We start from the raw sequence: 21,976 nt of genomic DNA on the forward strand, positions 1-21,976 counted from the left end.
TATTTCTAGATGCCTTTAATAATGTCCTGTCCTCATTAGTAGAGCCTCAATATAGAGTTATTTATATGTATTTGTTAAGGAAAGTTACTCGTGTTTATTGCATCTTCTTAAATATCATTGATGCTTCCTCATGTAGTGTGTTGGCCATGGAAGAGGTATACAGTAATTCCACTCCTCTAAGTAAATTATTATAAAACTTCATTATAAAATTTCATTTTGTGTCCATCCACGATCTTGCCAGTTTCATCTACATATGTCCCTAGGCTGATCTGACTTAGCTGGGTCTTACTCTACAAACTCTACAAGCCTGAACTAAGCTGTTTTTCCTTATTTTACTTGGCAGTGATGCTCATGAGCTTCCACCATCATCTGTTTTGCAAATAAGTTTGTACCCTCAACTTGTCTTGCCCTTGGCTGCTATTTCTTTTCTACTTGGAAGGGAAATCATAAAATGTTTACTGGCTAAGGCAGTTTCTAGGCTTTTTCAGCAGTCTTAAATGTGGTAAATATTTTTGCATCCGCTAAATGTTGTTAATAAAACACAGAAGCATAGAAAGGACCTTAGTGCTATACTGTATGCAAAGGAGAATCCCCACTACAGTCTACGTAAAATGTTGTCACCCAATTTTAACCTGAAGACTTCCAATGGAAGGGAACCTACCAACTCCCAAGGGGAACTCTGCCACTTTGGGACAACATTCACCATTGAAGTTTTTCCTTATTACAAATTCTAAATTCATGTCTTTGCAACTCCTACCCATCACTTCCAATTCTTGGTTTTGTGGCCAAATAGGACATGTCTGATCCTCCTTTCATCTGAATCCTACAGATACCTGTTAATATATCTTCTCTGAGTCTTTTCTTCTCTGGGTTAACTGTCCCCCATTCTTTCAACCAACCCTCACACAGCATGGATTTAAGGTCCTTCATTGGCCCACTATAGTCACTCTTATTTTCCACTTTTCAGAAATATCAGCTGACTTAGGTGGGTTTAAAATGATTGTGACTGAACAATGTACCTTTGTCTCTCTCTTACATTTTTTATGTGATTTTTAGAAATCACTGCTCCATCATTTTGATTTTTTTTTTGCTTTCATTTAGATGCCTTCAGCATACACTTATATCTTGTTTGACAATGATATTTGTGACTTACAGATGGTTCATTTGTAATCTATAAACATTTAGACTCTTTTATTCCTAATTTTCAAACTATATCGATTAAAGGACTATTTTAGGAAATCACCCTGGCAGTGATATGCTAGATAGATTTGGGTCAGAGTGGAATCAGCATCTATCCAATTGTATGTCCCAATTTGAGCCATCGGGCATGGTGATCCACTTTGTTTTCTCTTTATAGATGGCTACTCTGACATCATTAATAACTAGGTTATTACATATGAATTTGGATAATAATAATAACATTCATTACATAGGGTTAGGGCTGGAAAGGTCTTCAGAGGCCATTTAGTCCAACCCCCTCATTTTACAGATGAGGAAACTGACACCTGAAAAGCCTAAGTGACTTGCTTGGGTCTCTTTTATGTTGCCATGAAATGTGGACTTAAGAGGGACACTTACATTCAAAATGCCATCTATACAAGAACAAGAACTGAGGCCTTCTGGGCCTCAGTTCCCTTTGTAAAATGGGGATGACTAGTACTTTGCCTATCTCACAAGTACTGCTTGTTAAAAATAAAAATAAGTAACTGAGTAAAGGTTTAAGAGTCACTAAAGTGCAAGATTAGGAGCCAGCAGCTTAATGAGTCAGTTAAAACAAACCTAATGTAATCATCCTAAAGCTGAATTAACAAAGTCATTGTCTGGAGCAAAGGAGGGTATAATCTGTACTCCATCCTGATCCAATAGAATGAAATGGTTTTGTTCAATTCTGGATACCACATTTTAAAAATGAGCCATTCAGAGAAAGATAATCAAGATGCTCAGAAGACCACAATTGTACTGTAAGAAAATTTTTGATTTAAGGAATTAACATTATTTTGGGGGTAGTATGGTGGATAGATTGCCTATCTTGGAATCAGGAAGACTCTTCTTCCAGAGTTCAAATGTAATCTTGGACATTTATATTTGTTGTATGACCCTCAGCAATTCAGTTAACCCTGTTTGCCTCAGTTTCCTTAACTTGCAAAATGAGCTTGCTAAGAAAATAGCAGGTCATTCCAGTATATTTGCCAAGAAAACCTCAAATGTGGCCATGAAGAGTCAGACACAACTGAAAAACTGACTAAACAAAAAAGAAGAAAACTGATTTAAGAAACTGGGAATGTTGAGCTTTTTAGAAGAGAAAACTGGTGGCTCTTAGGATGAAGTGCTAGCAGCTGCCATTGCCAGCACTCCCGTTAACAGCTCCCCTTGCACCACCCCGAGAGGCAGGGGCAGGCAGGGTACCATTAACAGAAGAGGAGCCTTCCTTTCCCTGGGCCCCACAGCTCCCTTTAGCTGGGACTCAACCTGCTATCCTAGATCACATCTAGGCCAGGGACAGACAGCTCTCCCATGCCCAAACCCCACATCTTACTAAGTATCTTTTAAAACCTCGTTCCTGCAATGCCCAGGCTGCCAGTCACTGAGTGACAACCCAGTCTAAACTGAAAGTCTGGCTTCCAGACTAATATTCGTTCTGCTCAATGTGCCCAGAACTGCCATGCTATCAAACCCCGTCCCTGCCAAAACCCCAAACACCCACGTGGGCTGCTCAGACTTCAGAGTAGAATATAGAATGGCTTGAAAACCCTCCTGAAAGTGGCAATAGGGAAATCATTGCATTTAAAGAAATGCTCATTCAGCCTCCCAAACACTGAGCTTGTTCTTGCAATATGTACATCAACCTCATCACAGATGTGGATATCTCTGGAAAGTATATTATCAAGACCTTGAAAATGGAGAGACTGAAGACCTTCATAACCAGTCTTAATCTCAGCCTGGAAAGAAACTGAAAGAAGAGGCAGCTAGATGGCACAGTAGATAAAGCACCATCTCTGAAGTCAGGAAGTTCTGAGTTCAAATCCTACCTCAGACACTTAACACTTCCTCGCTGTGTAACCCTGGGGAAGTCACTTAACCCCAGCAAAACTTTAACCTCAGCAAAAACAAACCAAAAAAAAAAAAAAAAAAGAAAAGAAAGAAAGAAAGAAAAGTAAAGAAGCTGAAAAAACTCACCACCTAGCTTTAACACACAAGTGCCTTAATTGAAATAAATGGCAATATGATATCTGAATTCATTGTCCAGACTCTCAATAGGAAAACTGTTTTACTTAGAAATTTGGTGTTCTTGTGATACAGAATTAATAGAAAACTACTGTCCAGTTTTTTAAATTCTGTGTCAAAACCAGAAAATGTCTCAGAAGTAGACATTTTAAATGAAAAAGATAGAGTACTGTACTCCATCAGTCAAAATGGGAGGGTAACCCAGAGGTAGCATCTTTCCTGACTAGAACATAAGCTGTAAAGACTAGCTATCCTGGATTCTCCACAATTTCAGGTTTAGGGATATACAACATAATTCTGATAGAATTTTCATCAACTAACAGAATAGAGACAAAAAGATCAGCAGGTTGCAGCAGACCTAGAATTATTTGAGCTGTGAAGAGAAACCGGTGAATTGCTTGCATGTGTAGTCAGACAGTACTAATATTTACCTGTGAAAAGTGTGGGTTTTGTTCATTGATATATATGGTAATTATGGTATATTTACATATCTTAGAAACACTTATCTATTATACATAATTTTCTGTTTGCCTTTTTGCAAAAAAATTACTATTTATATATATTATTATATAAACCAATTATTCCTGCAGTTCTTTTTGTGCATATTTACTTGTATGTACTGTGCATGTATTATAGTAGGATGTACTGCCACAATATCTCTTACATGTAATTTAGACCTTGTAATCACTAGAGAAAAATCTCCAATTTAAAAGACAAATATGCTCACATACCCTGAATGATTTGCTAGGGACAGCAAATATTTTACTGGAGGGAGTGAAAGTCCAGAGCCTAACAACATATTAGGAAAAAAAGTACTAACACTGAAGTAATAGACTAAATATAAATGACACAGGTGATCCCTTTGAAATGAGAAATAGTCCCTTCAGTGAATCAGAAGGGAGAAAAGACAACTCTCTACGATGAAGAATATTGGTTTTCCTATTACATCCTATTGAAAGGTATCATAGATAATGAAGTATTTAGTATAGATATTACTATGCAACAAGTGGCATAGCATCCAAATCTTTTTTTTTATTACAATTTTTTATTGACAGAATCCATGCCTAGGTAATTTTTTACAACATTATCCCTTACACTCACTTCTGTTCCGACTTTTCCCTTCCTTCCCTCCACCTCCTCCCCCAGATGGCAAGCAGTCCTATACATGTTAAATATGTCATAGTATATCCTAGATACGATATATATGTGCAAAACCATACAGTTCTCTTGTTGCACAGGGAGAATTGCATTCAGAAGGTAAAAATAACCTGGGAAGGAAAACAAAAATGCAAACAGTTTACTCTCATTTCCCAGTGTTCTTTCTCTGGGTGTAGCTGCTTCTGTTCATCATTGATCAATTGGAACTGGGTTAGATCTTCTCTTTGTTGAAGAAATCCACTTCCATCAGAATACATCCTCATATAATATCGTTGTCGAAGTGTATAATGATCTCCTGGTTCTACTCATTTCACTTAGCATCAGTTCATGTAAGTCTCTCCAAGCCTCTTTGTATTCATCCTGCTGGTCATTTCTTACAGAACAATAATATTCCATAACATTCATATACCACAATTTACCCAGCCATTCTCCAATTGATGGGCATTCAGTCAACATCCAAATTCTTAAAGAAGAAAGTTGAGAGCTGTAAGAAAAATTAGACAGCAAAACTATGCCACTGGGGGATCTGAACCTTGTTCTCTCAGAACTAGATAAATCAAACCACAGAATAAATAAGAAAGAAGTTGAGGTAAATAGAATTATAGAAAAGTTAAGTATGATATACTTGTGGAAAAAATTGAATGGAAACAGAAAGGAATATACTTTTCTCTTAGAAGGACATGGAACCCATACAAAAATTGACCACTAGGCTATGAAAGCCTCAAAAATTGAATTCCCCTCTTTGTTGAAAAGAGTCACATCCATCAGAGTTGATCATCACATAATCTTATTGAACTGTGTACAATGTTCTTTTGGTTCTACTCACTTCACTTAGCAACAATTCATCTAAGTCTTTCCAAGTCTTTCTGAAATCAGTCTGTTGATCTTTTCTTATAGAACCATAATATTCCATTGCATTCATATACCATAACTTATTCAGTTGGTCCCCAACTGATGGGCGTCCACTAAATTTCCTGTTCCTTGCCTCTACAGAAAGGGCTGCTACAAATATTTTTGCACATGTGGGTCCTTTTCCCTTTTTTTGATCTTTTTGGGATACAGACCCAACACAGAGACTGTTGGATCAAAGGATATGCACAGTTTGATAGCCTTTTCAGAATAATTCCAAATTATTTTCAGAATGTTTGGATCAGTTCACAACTCCACGAACAATGTATTAATGTCCCAATTTTCCCACATCCCCTCCAACATTTATCATTATCTTTCCTATCATCAGGGTAAAATTTAAAAATCAGTTCATTGAGCCCAGAAAAGAGACTTCTGAAGAGGAACCCAAATTCTAAAAAGATAGATGTATATGCATGAAGCTAGGGCAACAAAAGCCAAACAGAGGTGGTACCCAGCTTGAAGCTATTTGGTCCAGTTGGCAAAAAGCATGTTGGGAGAGGAGCTGTGTGGATGACATTCCTCCTGTAGTACACAGCCTAAGCCAATGATTCCCGTATCTCCTTTCTCTCCCTGCCTTTTCCACTCTGGGCACAGGAAAATCTGCTTATCCAGCTTTGTTTGAAATGTTTACTTTCTTAAACATTTTTAACCAATAGCCTTTGTCTAAGCAATGTATTTAGTTATTGAGAATAAAGTTGGAAGGACAACTGGAGGGAGGATCTCCCAGAAAAGAAAGAGATAAATTTAATTCTTAGATGTTTTGCCAGAAGCACTTTATATGTCTGAAGGACTGAAGCAAATAAAAAGAGAGAACTATAGCTCCTTTGGCACTACTTCCTAGAGTAAAGAAGAGATACAAACAGAAATCTCTTGGGCTGAGTCAGTAGAAGGTTCAGAGGCAAATAGAAGTGGCTCACTAACCTTGAATATTCAATGAAATGGAGACATTTCTGTTGTATGACAGATCCATAAACACCTTTTTGTTTGTTTAGGCAATTGGGGTTAAGTGACTTGCCCAGGGTCACACAGCCAGGAGTATTAAGTGTCTGAGATCAAATTTGAACTCAGGTCTTCCTGACTTCAGGGCTGCTGCTCTATCTACTGTGCCTCCTAGCTGTCCCCATAAACACCTTTAAATTAAATTAATGAAAAGTTCTTGGTTTGGATGTACTGGATTTTTTTGGAACGAGAATTCTGCTGTTATATGTGTACTTGATTTTATAAGTCTTTGCATGTAGAGGAGAGAGAATATTTGCTTTACTTGAATCCAAGGGGGAAACTAAGAAAAATGGGTGGAAATTTAAAGCCAACATAAGGAAAAATCTTCAGAGTGGAATGGGCTCCTTTTAGAGATGTGGAGCTCCCCATCATTGACAGTCTTCAAGCAGACACTGCAGAATCAATTGTCATAGAGGGTATCAAAGTGATTTCTGCTCATTTACAACTATTAGAGCTAGGGAAGGACTTTTGAGTCTGATTTAAGGAGACTGGTTATAAATCTAATTTAAGGAGATAACAAATATTTGAGAGACAGGATAGCCCAATGCTCTGCCTACTATATTTTAATAAAGATGTGTCCAGGCTGGATATATCACATGACTGTTGGGGAGGTCTTTTGCCCCCTGAGTAGTCTCAAATAAATGAGAATAAACAAATAAAATGAGAATAAACAATCCTTGCACTGCCCGTGCCATGGACTTTAATCATGAAGAAAGTAATTCCTAAATTCTAAAAGGCTTCTCAAAATGTGAGCTTTTATTAGGAAACAGTTTCCTGCCTGAGGTGGGACAATTGGAAAGGGGAGAGGGGAGAAAGAACAAGAACAAGAAAGAGGGGATTGAAGAAGGTCCCTTTTCCTTCAAAAATCCTTATGTCTTTCAGTCAAGTATTCACTTACTTTCTACCATGAGCAAGGCACTGTATTGTCAGATTTTTTAAAAGATACAGAAATAGGAGGACGTTTCCTTGCCTTCAGGAAACTTTGATTTGACTCAGAAAAGCAACCCACCCCAAATAGCAATTAGTGGATGAGAGTAATTATAATAAGCTGTGGTTCAGACAGATAAGTGTAAGACATAAGAGATTAGAGTGGCTTAGAATCATCAGGGAAGGCTTAGAGTTATAAATCATTTAATCCAGAGGGACGCTTGGGGTGCACCTAGTTAAATCCCATCATGGTACAGATGGGAAATGTGAGGCCCAAAGAGGGGAAGTATACTCTAGGGAGAAGGGCAGGACTGAAAAAGGAACAGTAAAGTCAACTTCCTTTTCTGAGCCTTCATTTCTTCATCTATAAAATGGGCATCATAATAGTACCTACCTTCAAAGAATTATCATGGAGATCAAACAAGGTAGTGAACACAAAGTGCTTAAAGTTTTATGATAATGATGGCTACAATTAATGGCGGAGAGAGGAAGGGTTAGACCAAATTGTGAAGGGCTTCAAATACTAGATAAAGGAGTTGGGGTGGAGTCAGGTGGGTAACTAGATGGCACAATGGATAGAATGCAAGACCTGGAATAAGGAAGATTCATCTTCCCAAGTTCAGATCTGGTCTTGGGCAAATCACTTAACTCTGTGTATCTCAGTTTCCTCATTTTTATATAAAATGAACTAGGGAAGGAAATGGCAGATCACTGTAGTATCTTTGCCAGGAAAACCCCAAATGGGATTATAAGGACTCAGACAGGACTGAGATGACAAAATAACAACAGTAGAATCAGTTAACTAGTATTGGCTACCTTGGCCTCTAGATTTCTTAGAAAAGCTCTTTCACGGGACTTGCCAGGCCAAGCCAATGCCCTCCTGCTTTAGGGCTCACCTGGGCTGTGAGTAGATGCAGGGAGTCGCTATATATGTCCCAACATTCCGGTCTACTGATCCTTTTTCTCTTTTGCTTGCAGGCAAACACTGGGATCATCGATGACCCAAAGCAGAAGCAAAAAATGATCAGTAGCAACCTCGCTCTGATTCAGGTGGGCCACTCCATAGTTCCTCTGTCATGCTGGTCATGTATATGTTCTAGTAGGGCAGCACTTGCCAGAGTGATAATTGGGGTGTGTGAGAGTGTGAGTGTGTGTGTGTGTGTGTGTGTGTGTGTGTGTGTGTGAGAGTGTGTGTGTGTGTGAGAGTGTGTGTGTGTGAGTGTGAGAATGTGAGTTAGTGTGAGTGTGAGAGACTGTGTGTGTGAGAGAGTGTGCATGTGAGTGAGAGTGTGAGAGTGTGTGTGTGAGTGAGAGAGTGTGTGAGTGTGAGAGTGTATGAGAATGTGAGTGAGTGTGAGAGATTGCGTGTGTGAGAGTGTGTGTGTGTGAGAGAGAGTGTGTGTCTGAGTATGTGTGTGTGAGAGAGAGAGTGAGTGTGTGAGAGAGTGTGCGTGTGAGTGAGAGTGTGTGTGAGTGTGTGTGAGAGAGTGTGAGTGTGTGTGAGTGAGAGAATGTGTGAGTGTGAGAGTGTATGAGAATGTGAGTGAGTGTGTGTGTGAGTGTGAGAGATTGTGTGTGTGAGTGTGTGTGTGTGAGTGAGAGAGTGTGTGTGTGAGTGAGAGTGTGTGTAAGTATGTGTGTGAAAGAGAGACTATGTGTGTGAGTGTGTATGAGAGACTGTGAATGTGTGAGAGTGTGTATGTGTGTGAGTGTTTTGTACTGGGGAAAGATCATAAATTTAACCTTCTCTCTGACTGAAAAATCTTTTCACTTGGGGAGTGATCACAGAAACCGAGATCCTGGGGCACTGGCATAAGGCCACCATTGGTGAGACCTGAGGATAGTGAGGGGGACTGGAGAGAGATCTGGCCTCAGTCATTTCAATCAACCAGCATTGAGTACCATTATATGCCAGATTCTGAAAATTAAAAAAAAAATCTTTGAAAATGATTTTCTTTCCCTCAAGAAGCTTATATTCTGTTAAGAAAAATAACACGTACAATATAGTTTTATAGTCTATATGAATGTCAGGAACTAGTTGACAGTCACATCAGACTTCCATTCTTCAGGCTGTTACTTGAATTCCTTTCCTTATTAACCTCTTTTCAGGTTCTAAGGCAGAGAATAAATTTAATATTCCCTCCTAAATTAATAGAAATGCATATCATTAGTTAATTAGCTCTGAATCCTTTTTCCAGTTTACAATGTAAATAGCTTGATTTCTTTCCTCTTCCTTCTTTCTCAAACCCTCTAGCTTCATAGGCTTAAATAAATACTAATGGAACTGGCTATACAATGTATTAAAAGTGTGAACAAGCCATTTAGATACATATTTAAATATTTCAAAATTGTATTACAGTGCAAAAGATCACAGTGAAGGTCATCTCCAACTATCAACTGTAACTGCTGATTTCTACTGAACCCTGTAAACATATTTCCACCATTCAGCTCTCTCAGGGTGACCGTCACCCAAAAATTATCAATAGCAATTATCAATTATCAATAACAATTATCAGAACATAAAATTTTAATTCAGTTCTTTTAGGAAATATGTCTTCAGTCTTTGACTTTGCTACATTTTCTTAGTTTTCTCTTATTACCTCACATATTTTCTTTCTCTCCAGCTATTACCCTCTCCAAAATACAACTAAACTACCAGTCTTCTGAGATTCTATTCCCTTTTGGAGTAACAGTATACATAGTATCTGTGGGAAGGGCTATACAAGCTGGAATTACATTTTCTCTCTCTGGAGCCAAAATGGTTTTCAGTCCCTTAATAATCATTTAGGGTACATTAGGGTACACCAAATCCACATTAATATTAAATATAATAAAAGATTATAATGGTTAACATTTATATAGTACTTACTATGTACAAATGCTTTACAAGTATTATCTCATTTAGTCATCACAACAACCGTTGAAGTTAGGTGTTACCCCATTTTACAGATTCGGAAACTAAAGTAAACAGAGGTTAAGTGACCTAGTATCACACAGCTAAGAAGTGTCTGAGGTCCGATTTTCACTCGTGTCTTATCCAGGATACTTCACTTCCCCAAATATGATACATTCCTGTACATAAAGTAAATACATAATGCAAAGTACAACTAGAAAAAATACCTAAAACATATAGAGAATGCAATAAATATTACAACAATGCATACTCGGAGGGAAAATTTTAATTTATATGATATACGATAATGTATAATATAAATACATAACCCAACATATAGTAAAATATAATTCATCTAATCATATGATAAGTATTATTTCTAGTATGTGTAAGTAATCACTTTCCCTGTGGCATCATAATTTCACCTGCTTAAAAGTAGAACCAGCCATCAATTTTTCAACATCTGTACTTGACTTTGTTGCTAGTATAGGCTATCTACATTTCTAAAATTTTTTAGATTTTCTTTTTCTTCTGAGGGTTTCTCTAATTGAAATTTTTCATAGGAAGTATCCCACCTTGGGTTTAATCCTCTGATTTTGTTAGAATGAGGGTCTTCTACAATCTTAGGGAAAGTTCTAGAGTTTCTATATACAGCATATGCTTGACTTAAAGCAACACAGCAGTTTTCTGTGAAGCAAACTGGGTTTCCCCATTCTTAAGTTAATGTAATCATTTCTTTTAATGATTCATTTCTGAATTTAGCTGCTTTTTTATAGCTAAAAAAGGAACACGTTGAATTCTTTTAACATGCGTATTTTGGTTTCTCTTTTTTCTTCAGCTTCAATATTTCACTTTCAGGTTTTCTATTCCATTAGCACAGTCTCTCTTTAGTTCCTGTTTTCAGATCTCTCTGACACTGTCTAAACACTAAAGGTTTCCAGGAAAACTCTGTCATCTTGCTTCAAATCATGATAATAAACTTGGCCCTCTCACCATTGTTTCTTAATCCTGGCGCCTTAGATGTCAGTTTCCTCAGAATCCGATGGTCATCCTCCTCCTGGATGCCCTTGACATATTTGTCTCTATAACAGGAAATTGATCTACTTTTAAAAAATTGCATCTGGATTATGCTGTTATATCAAATGGCTATGCTCTGACCACTGATGAGATTATGCTTATTGTTGTGGGTAGGGAGGGTCTGGTGCTCTGGAGCAAAAAGGCTTACTTCATTCCTAGAGTGAGAAAGGGTTATCTGGAGGCCAGGCAGAAGAGAAAGGTGGGAAAAGTCTCTGGCTGAGCTTCCCAGTAAATTACACGGGAGCACTGGACTGTGGGTTTATTTTGAGTATTGTTGTTTGGTCATTTTGATTGTGTCTGACTCTTTATGAGCCCATGGATCTCTGTCTGGGGGGTTTTCTTGGCAGAGATACTGGAGTGGTTTGCCATCACCTTCTCCAGTGCAGGCAGAGATAAATGACTTGCTCACGGGCACTCAGCTGGGAAAGTTCTGAGGTTGGATTCTGAGCTTCCTGGCTCCAAATCCAGCACTCTATAGTTTGAACCTGATGGCACAGAATAAGCATAAATAGCAATTGTTTCTGTTTTGAAGGATCTTCTCCTCCTAGATTGCTTTCTTATTTACTTGTTGTTTTTTATTTTATTTTATTTCATTTTTTTACTTAGTAAAAGAGGCTGTTCTTTGTTTTTTTTTTTCCCCCTCACAATTAAAGCTTGGGTGTTGCTGCCAAAATTTAGACCTAGGAAAGACTTTAGCTGAAAAAGGCCAAAGTTTCCCATTTCATCCAAGACTGTCTACAATCATCCAGATCTATATTTTGTCATTGGACCTAAATAGGTCTGGAGGAGAACGTGAGATTGGGCTGCTCTGCCTCTCAAATCTAATTCACTTGCAAGTCATGGTATCATCTTTCCGATGTCACGGTCATCTTCCAGAAGGAAGGAAAACCAACATTAGACACGTAGTGCTTCTATTTTGTATATACTCATATCTATATGTGACCTCCCTGAACTCCTTTAACTTTTCTTGACTAGGAAATTCCAGCCTTGATCTTAGAAAGAGGTTTCTTCTTTTTAAAAAAGGGCAGAATGACTGGGGCCCAACCCTTCCACTAGAAACAGGAACAGGATTGGAAATGTTTCAGGATCAGGGATTTGCCAGATTACGTTTTGGATTGTCAACAAAAGAGGGAGGGATGTAGAGAGACTCCATGGTATGGTGGAAAACATTGAACTAGCTGTCATGTCTGAGTCCTAAATCCCTAATTCCTTTCCTAGATACTTATAGGGCATGAACCCAAGACTTTTTACCATCTCTGACTGCTCTCAGGTGATGGGGTTAGACTAGGTGAGCTCTAAGGTCCTTTTAAAACCTAAGAATCTATGGCCCCTTTCTTTTCTCTATCCTTCTGCTCTCCTCCTGATCTTGCTTCTTGATCTCACTTCTCTTCCCCCTCTCCTTTGCGCCTTCCCACCACAAGTCCTGACCTGTGATTTCTGCCCTGACAGGTTCAGGCCACAGTTGTGGGCCTACTGGCTGCTGTTGTTGCCATTTTATTGGAAATCATCTCTGGACAAAAAGTTGAATTGTCCCACATCGGGCTCCTGTGTGCCAGCAGTGTGTTGACAGCCTTCATGGCCGCCCTTTTCTTAGGTGAGCATCTTTACCATTTTTTGCCTATGACTTTACCTAGCTGGCTCCAGACAAGATCTCTCCTACAGAAGATGCCTTATCTGCAGGTTTTAGGAATGCTGGCTTCCCAAAGCCCAGAGAGAGAGATAGGCTTCTCTTACCAGACTCTCAATGGTATCCAGTGATTCCCTCATCATGTAGCTTCACCCAAGCCAACTTTCCACTCCATCTGCTGCAGGGAAATACTTCTTCACTGGGCTTTTTTCCCTTTGTCCCACCAGTATCAGAATCTCTAGCTTTTCTTTTCCATCCCCAAGAAATGGTTCTCTTGGGGGAAATTCCAGGAAGCCATTGGGGGCAAGGCCAGTCCTCTTGAGGGGAGAAGATCTTTGGTGCTTTCTCCTTCCTAGTCCATTCACTCTCCCTATTCTACCACCTGTCCTGCTCTTCATCTTATTCTTATAAGGATTTACTCCTAGCTGACTAACAGTTAGACAATCCAAAACATAACATGCGTCTTAATGTATCTCCCTTGCCAGTGGTATTTTTATTATCCAGGATGCTTTCAATAAAATAAAATAAAAACTAGTTAAGACAAAAAGGAATGAAGTATTCACAATGACATATCAGGCACTGTGCCAGGCTTGTGTGGAGTCTGGAAGCCTTGAGCTTGAATCCTGCTTCAGACACTAGCAAGTCATTTAATCTGCATGAGTTCCAGTTTCCTCATCTGTTAAGTGGACGTATTGGACATGAAGACTTCAGAGATCCATTCTAGCTCTAAATGTGTTATTATGTGAGCATATGAATATGGGACTTGCTTCCTCTGTGAAGAACTCTCTGATCTTGGGGAAGGGCAAAAAATGGAATCTTTCTGCTGGAAGCAGTGAGAGCATCAGAGATCACAAACTCTTAAGATTTCATCATGGTGTTTAAATAGGAGCTTTTATTTTGATTTTTGTTGTTTTCTATTTGGGTTTTTTTTAAGTAGAAAATTGTTTCTAGCTGATATTTTGGGATGCTTGTATTCTGCCAACATTTATTTTGTTGACTATCTCATGGGACTCTAGGAGTTAAAGGTCATCTAATCGAATCCCTTCATTCTATAAACAAGGAAACTGAGACTAGGAGATTCTCTTTCAGATACCCATTGAGTTATATGACCAAGGTGCCATGAAGAGGAAGTTGCAAAGTTGTGGAGTAATGGAGATCCCAATTCAAGTTCCCCAAAGAGCCAGATTGATTGCTCTTTCTACAACAGTTTCTTCCTCTGTGAAATGGGGGGGAGGAGGAGTTAGATCAAAGTATCATTTAGCTCTAACAGACTTGGGACCAGAGGGTGACACAGCTCCTCAAATTCTAAGCACATTAAGTTAGGAAGGACAGGGAGCTTTTCAGTTGCTTATTAGGGAAGGATGGATTCCTGGGTCCACCCCTGGAGGGCAGCATGGGCTTCCCTTCAAAAATCAAACAACTATACTCAACCATTTCCAGATATCGCAGATCCCCATTAGGCCTTGGCTATATATTCTTTGGGAGTAAATAAGGGGGGGCTGGAGCAAGGCAGAGAAAAATTATAAAATTCTAGGGTTCAAGCTAGAAAGATCCTTAGTGGTCCTCAAAGACATATTTTCATACTGTGGCTTGAAGCCCTATTCAGGCAGTTCTAGGAATATTTGTCATGTACTAGCTGTGTACAGAGCACTATGTTGGTCTCTGAGAGAAACATCCAAGTTTAAGGAATATCATAAAAATACTAAGGGAATATTGAAAAACTCAATTCTGTTTTTATGTAGCACCTGCCGTGACTTTAGTTAGCTTTGTGCTCTGGGAGAAGAGGGGGAAGCAGTCCTAGGGAAATGCCAGGGGAGGCAGATGCTGCTGTGTCCGTCTGGAATCATTTAATGTTCTTCTGGGGTTGGGGAAAACAGGAAATCCCAGGTAGTCCCCAGAAGAGTGTGGGGAAAACCTGCCTGGGTCAGCCCTATGACCCCATTAAGATAAACTTTTGTCTTTCAAGGACATTTCCAGAGCGGTAAGAATTGGGCTATTATGAGAAGATCCTTCCTGGGATGAATTAAGTCCACTTCCCATCTGTCCCTCTTGGATACCATCCTTCCTCCTTGGGGGAGAATACTTGGTTGTCCTCCCTGGCGTTACCCTCCAAAGGCAGAGCATGTCACTGTGCATCCCTCACTCACTTTAATGACCTCTCATCTGATTCCTCTATGGAATGAAAGACTTATGTGGTAGAAAGGACACCAGGGCTGGGCAGCAATGGTTTCTGCAATTACTCATTTGAGCAAGTTTCTTCCTGACTCTGACTTTGTAAATGAGGGGGATAAACCAGATGCTCACTGATGCCCTTTCCAGCCTTGACCTTCTTTATTCTAAGATCCCCTCAAGCCTTCAGTTCTCTATTCTGGAGTCCTTTCTTGAGTCCTCTTGGCATTAGCAAGTGCCATGGTTTTCTTCCCACTGGCTGAACCAGATGTTTGTTTTTCTGTTGATCCCAAAACACGCTTTTGCCATCTAGTTGCCTTCTTCCTCTGGCTTTAAGAGGAAGCATTGCTTCCCTCCCCTTCCAGCCCAAGTCTCTTAGGATATTCTCTCCTGTTCTGGGACACTCCATGTTAGTGCAGTCTGACTGTTTGAATAGAGATGTTGTTCTGGGTTGTAGCTATACGACTCTGGGATAGTCACAGCCTCTCCCTGGGCTTCATCCCTTTATCTGTAAAAAGAACATTGAACTCAATTCCAAGGAACTTTTTTTGAGTCTTTCATTTCTATATTAAAGAAATTTTAGGATTCTCCTCAAAGCCCAATGAATCAGTGCTAAAGGAGCAGTGAAGAGATGGAGATTCCTCTTTGAAAGACAGATGGATCAGTAGAGTTGGATGGATAAAGAGATCAGTAGAGGAATAGGTGGTGAGAGAGATGATAGAATGATAGAGAAATGGATGGATAGAGATGGTAGATAGAGGGATGGTTGGAGAGACATGGTGGATAGAGGGAGAGATAGAGAAATGATGGATAGAGGATTAAATGGATAGAGATAGAGAGAGGGAGAGATGGATAAAGATGATGGATAGATGGAGGAATGGATGAATAGAAATGGTAGGTAAGTAGAGAAATTGATGAGATGGTGGATAGAGAGATGGATGGAGAGATGATAAAGAGATGATAGAAAGATAGAGGGATAAATAGAAAGGGAGGTGATGGGTAGATGATAAATTGATAGAAGGATTACTGGATAGATGATGATTAGATTACAAAAGAAAGGAAGGAAGGAGGGAGGGAGGAAGAAAGGAAGGGGAAAATGTAAGCAGTTACTGTAGGCTAGCCACTGTGCAAAGCACTAGAAGTATTAATTCAAGAATGACCCTGCCCTCATGAAACTTACATTCTAATAAGGTAAGATAATGCTTAAAGAGGTTGGGGAGAAGAGCTGGCTAAGCATGCATCAAACTGGTAAAATAGCTAGGAAAACTGCTGGCCTGCTTCCAGGCAAGATACAGTTGTTAGACCTGAGAGATCCTGGGGCAGAGTCCAAAGTTGCTTTGAGGTAAATGAAGATAAAAGCCAGAATATGGGCAGCTTAGTGTAGAGGTGGCCGGGAAGTGCAGTGACTGATAACATCAAGATGTAGAGTGAAGATTTCTCCAATGCAGCCCCAAGCTCTGCCTACAGCCTGGATTGGCAACATGAAAGCTTCCTGCCTTTAAGAGCATGAGCTTTGCTGAAAGGTCAGTCCCTTGGTAGCCACAGCAGCAGCACTGCTATCAGTCCCTGAGCCCTGTGGTGTAAATGAGAACAAATTAAAAGCTGCTGGGGTACCTTGGGAGAAGTGAGGAGCAGGAAGAAACCATCAGCAGAAGCCAGTGGGCTGCCCCCCAGGAGGGGCATCAGCTCAGTGAATGGCGGCGTTGTGGCAGGTCCCAGAGGTGGCCACCGAGCGGGAGCTGTCGCTAAGTGGGGCACAGAGAGATCTAGGGGACCTTCATCGTTAGAGGCGACCTCGCCCCCCTCCCAGTGGTGTCACTGTCATGTCTAAGGGACAGACGCTCCCCCGACTCCTCGGCCCTTCCTCTCCATCCCTCGCGCCACCTCTGCCTTGGGTTCTGACATTCCGGTGAGGATCCTGTACCATTATTTCTCAGCAGGGAACATCTGGAAGTTGTCGAATAGGTGGTTCTCCACTGCTCATCCTTCCCTCGCATTGGCGCTTTCTCTGATCGTTTTTTTTTTTTTCCTTCAAAACAATCAAAGATAAGTGACATGCTTAGGGTCACACAGCTAGTGGCAATTATCTGAGGCCAGATTTGCACTCCAGTCCTCCTGACTCAGTGGCTGGTGTTTTATCCACTGGGCCAGTTACCTACCCCCTCTGCTAGGTCTTAAAAATCTCCCAGACGACGCTAATGTTCAACCTGCGTGTGCAGAGACCACAGTGTTGGACTGACAATGTCATGCAACTGTGACTCACTTAAATCCAATTTACACACAAATCAAAAGAAATCTCCATTCAGCAAGCATGTGGAAAGGTGCTGTTAATATGCCAAGGTCACATGGTTAGACTAAGTGTTTGAGGCAGAATATGCACCTGGAGCAATCTAATGTTCTGTCCGTAGCTTCACCTAGCTACCCTAGCACTCACATTGATCAGCCTGTCTACTTACTTACCTAAACACCCACTGTGATGGCTTCATATAGTTCCATGACAAGTAGACGTTAGAACTTCAGTTCTTGCCCTGTATTTGATATGCAGAAGTAGCCATTACAAGAGAGGGTCCATTCATAGAAGGCCAGCTAACAGAGTTGGCTGGATGTGTACCTAAAGTATTACTGGGAAAATATTGGGATGGATGCTTTATTGTTTCCAGGCGTGTTGGGTAGAAAAGCCATAAAGCCCCTTAGAAGGCGAGTTACTGGTGGTTTTCTTTGTTGGGAACCTACTACATGAAGATATTTTCAAAATCTCCCCCCCCCCTCATCTCTCCCTCTCCCTCTCCTTCCTCTTCCCCCTCTCTCTCTCCCTCCTTTTCCCTCTCCCTCTCCCTCTCCATCTCCCTCTCTTTTTCCCTCTCCCTCTCCTTTCCTCCCCACCCCCTCTCTCCCTACCTCCCCCTCTCTCCTTCCTTCTCTCTCTCTCTCTCTCTCCCCCTCTCTCTCTCCCCCTCCCTCACTCTCCTTTTCCCTCTCTCCCCCTCTCTCCTTCTTTCCCTCCCTCTCTGTGTATCTGTCTTTCTGTCTCTCTCTGTTTGTCCTTGACTCTTTCTGTCTGTCTCTACAGGAATAGTGATGATTTGCGTGGTTCTGGGTGCTCGGAAGATTAGGATTAACCCCGATAACATCGCCACCCCTATCGCCGCCATGCTTGGAGATGTCGTGTCCCTCTGCATCCTGGCAGGCACCAGCACCGTCCTGTACAGATACATAGGTATGGCCTCCAGGGAGTTCAGGGTCCAGTGGATCAGGGTCAGAAGGTTGAGAGAGAAAGGGAAGCTAAGGGACGTACCCAGGACATCCACCATATGTCCCAACGACAACATCCCAGACTGCGCTAAAAAAGCTGGAGCTAGCATGCTCTAGCTATAACCTAGCCCCCTAACTGGAGACCCTCCATTCTGGGATGCTACATGTCATCAAGGCAGGAAGACTGGCCTGCAGCTCCAGAGCCCCTTTCTAATCCTTGCCCTGCTTCTGCTGTGTATGACATTGATCTAGTCATTGTCCTACTCTGGGCTTGTTTCTTCATCTGCAAAATGGGTGAATTAAGTGATGTGGAAAGGCACCTTGTAAGATTAAAATGCCACAAACTCCCTCACTTTATAATCGGTGATGTGGAGGCCCCAAGAGGAAATATGACTGATTAAAAAAAAATCAGAACATCAGCAGAGCCTGGACAAGAATGCTCAAGCACTTTTTGAGCATCCTTTTCCTCCCAAAGTCGTACAACTGTGTTAACTGCCTGAAGAGTCTGCAAAGAACTGCAGAGTAAGCTCAGTCTGCAGGGCCGAGCCAGATGACCTCATTCCATCATGCACTGTAATAGCCACATGTTCAAAATCGTCTGGCAGATCACCAGGGGAAAGGGAATGGCCAGAAACTGAAACAAGTTAATGTACATTTGGGATCATCTCTTGTCTGAAAATGAGCACGCCCAGTTTTTCTCTTAGGAGCCCTTAGCATCAGTTGCTCTAGTCTTGTTGAAGTGATGGGGATTGTTTAGCCTAAAAAAAGAGAAGATTTGAGAGGACATGCAGGTGTTTTCTAAAACTTGAAAGGTCAATAGATGAAAAGGGGTTAGAATTCTTGATTCGAACAGCATCAGGCCTATCCAGAAGTGGAATGGGCTGCCTGAGAGGGTCCCCTTTCACTGGACTTGTTTGAATGATGGCTGAATGACCACGTGGAAAGGAGTTCTTTTTTCAGCTATGTGGCAGTGTGTGGTCACTGAGTCATGTCCCAACTCTGGTTCTGTGAGTCGGTTTTGTAGGATCTTAGGAGCGCAGTTCTAGAAGATCAGTTTAGTCCATCTGATGCTCCCCATTATCCCATTTGCCAGTGAGAAAATCAGTTACAGGGAGATGTTACTTCTTTGTGGTCACCCATGATCTGCCATATTCTCAAACCTCTCCCCTAACCTAAACACTCTCCATTACTTCAACAAGCATAGGGCTCCTGATTCTGAAGGCTCAAAAGGGGAAAATTCACAAGAGACGACTCCAGGTGGGATATGAACCTGGCCAAGTTTTCCTTAGATTAATTTCTCTGTGACAAAACATAGGAAACATATTGACTCTTATCTCTTTAGCTTGAGTTTTTGGAATTGTTGTCTTAAGCTTTCTCACTGTGTTGTAAATCACATGACAGCCTCCCACAGAAAGGAATTCTGAGAAGGGGGAAGCTGAAAATGTTACCACTACTGGAAATGAGGTCCCAGAATCAAGGAGGAAAGTGGGGCAGATTCCAGAGATCACGCTCTATTTTTAAGGCCCAGCCTCAATCTTCAAAGCTTTCAAGGGAAGCTCTGTTGCAAGACACAGGCTCTTTTCCCCAAGAAGCATGACAATAATTTACTTATAATTTAAAAATTCTGCTTGACCGTCTATTCTGTATAGTGCAATTGGTAGAGTGCTGATCCAAGAGTCAGGAGAACCTGAGTTCAAAACTGGCACCACACGCTGACTGCCTACGTGACTTTGGGCAAGTCTGCTTCATTCTTTTTCTGAAAAATAGTGATAATAAGAGCATTTCCCTCTCAGAGTTTGCAAGAAGAAAAAAATGAGATATTTGTAAAGTACATAAGAAAACTTAAATGCTAGCTATGAATCCAGAGAATATGGCACAATCTCTGTCTGCGAGGAGCTCATTGACTTCAGTGTTGCCCTCCTGTGCCTCTTTCTAACTCCCATTCATTGCTCCTGACTCTGCCCTCTGGGACCAAATGGAAAAAAAAGCTTAATCTTTCCTCCATAAGACAGCCTTTCAAATACTTGAAGACAGTTGTCGTCCCCCCAAGTCTTTTTTTCTCCAAGCTAAACATGCTGTTGGTGTCTTTATCCAAGTCATTGATAAAAATGGTAAGCAGTCCTAGTTCAAGTAGAGATGTCAGGAGGCACTCCAAACCTTCCTCCACGTTGACAATGAACTGTTAATAATGACTCTCTGAATCTAACCATCTTAGCCCTAGGTTCATCTAATCAATTTAACCTCCTCATTTCACAGAGAGAAAAATAATAACAATAGTAATAATAAAAGCACTTAGCACCTGTTATGTACAAGGCACTGTGCTAAGCCCTTCACTTATGTTATCTCATTTTATCTCACAACCACCCTTGGAGGTAAGTGCTATTTTTATCCCCATTTTACACATCAAGAAACTGAGGCAGAATTTTAAATGATTTGCCCAAGGTCATACAGCTAACAAGTATCTGCAGCTAGATTTGAATTGGTTTTCTTGACTCTGAGGCAGCTAGATGATGTAGTTGATAGAATTCTGGATCTGGAGTCAGTAAGACTTATTTTTGTGAGTTCAAATTACTAGTTGTGAGACCCTGGGCAAGTGAGACCCACTTAATGCTGCCTCAGTTTCTTCATCTGTAAAATGAGATGAAGAAGGAAACACCAAACCACTCTAGTGCCTTTGCCAAGAAAACCCGAAACAAGTGTCACAGAGTCAAACACACCTGAAATAACTGAAAATAGAAATAATAGAAAATTCCTAACTCTACAGTACATTATCCTAACTGCTTAATAGTGCACTGGGAATGGAGTCAGGACAACCTATCCTAGCTGCCTAATAGTGCACTCAGGACAACCTATCCTAACTGGCCAACAGTGCACTGGGATTTCAGGACAACTTATCCTAGCTGCCTATTAGTGCACTGGAATTTCAGGACAACCTATCCCAGCTGCCTATTAGTGCACTAGGATTTCAGGACAACTTATCCCAGCTGTCTAATAGTGCACTGGGATTTCAGGACAACTTATCCCAGCTGCCTATTAGTGCACTGGAATTTAAGGACAACCTATCCCAGCTGCCTATTAGTGCACTAGGATTTCAGGACAACTTATCCTAGCTGCCTAGTAGTGCACTGGGATTTCAGGACAACCTATCCCAGCTGCCTATTAGTGCACTGGAATTTCAGGACAACCTATCCCAGCTGCCTATTAGTGCACTGGGATTTCAGGACAACCTATCCTAGCTGCCTATTAGTGCACTGGGATTTTAGGACAACTTATCCTAGCTGCCTAACAGTGCACTGGAATTTCAGGACAACCTATCCCAGCTGCCTAATAGTGCACTGGGATAGAGTCAGGACAACCTTAGTTCAAATTTTGCCTTTGACATTTACTATAGTTATATGAATCTGGGTGAAGCATATCTGAGCCTCAGTTTTCCCATTTGTCAATTGGGTATCATACATGTATGTAGAACTTAATGGGAGGGTGCTGATGGGAAGATTAAATACTATCATGTACCTAAAGTATTTTGAAACCACTAAACAGTATCTTCTTCACCCCCAAACCTGAGATTCCATAAATGTGAAAGGCCTGTTCTCTGCAACTGTAACTCAGCATTCCCAGAGTCATGGAACCACAGGAAGTTGCTGGTGGGAATGAGAGGTTAGTGACTCGATCAGGCTGAGTCAGTAGTTGGTGACAGTGGACCGAAGTATGGTTGTAATGATGTGAAGGAGGAAACTGCA

The 21,976-nt window shown here is 40.8% G+C and overlaps 1 protein-coding gene across 6 annotated transcripts in view; it reads left to right on the plus strand.

The window, feature by feature from the left end:
* SLC41A3 (solute carrier family 41 member 3) overlaps window positions 1-21,976 on the plus strand; it is a 78,759-nt gene that overhangs the window by 24,377 nt on the left and 32,406 nt on the right. For all 6 annotated transcript variants that reach the window (XM_051983051.1, XM_051983050.1, XM_051983052.1 and 3 more), the window contains 3 exons: window positions 8,197-8,268; window positions 12,638-12,782; window positions 18,055-18,201. In XM_051983051.1, the coding sequence (XP_051839011.1) occupies window positions 8,197-8,268; window positions 12,638-12,782; window positions 18,055-18,201 (364 nt within the window). The remainder of the gene's footprint in view (window positions 1-8,196; window positions 8,269-12,637; window positions 12,783-18,054; window positions 18,202-21,976) is intronic.

The sequence above is a fragment of the Antechinus flavipes genome, chromosome 1 (genome assembly GCF_016432865.1).
Source record: "Antechinus flavipes isolate AdamAnt ecotype Samford, QLD, Australia chromosome 1, AdamAnt_v2, whole genome shotgun sequence".
NCBI classification, from domain to species: Eukaryota; Metazoa; Chordata; class Mammalia; order Dasyuromorphia; family Dasyuridae; genus Antechinus; species Antechinus flavipes.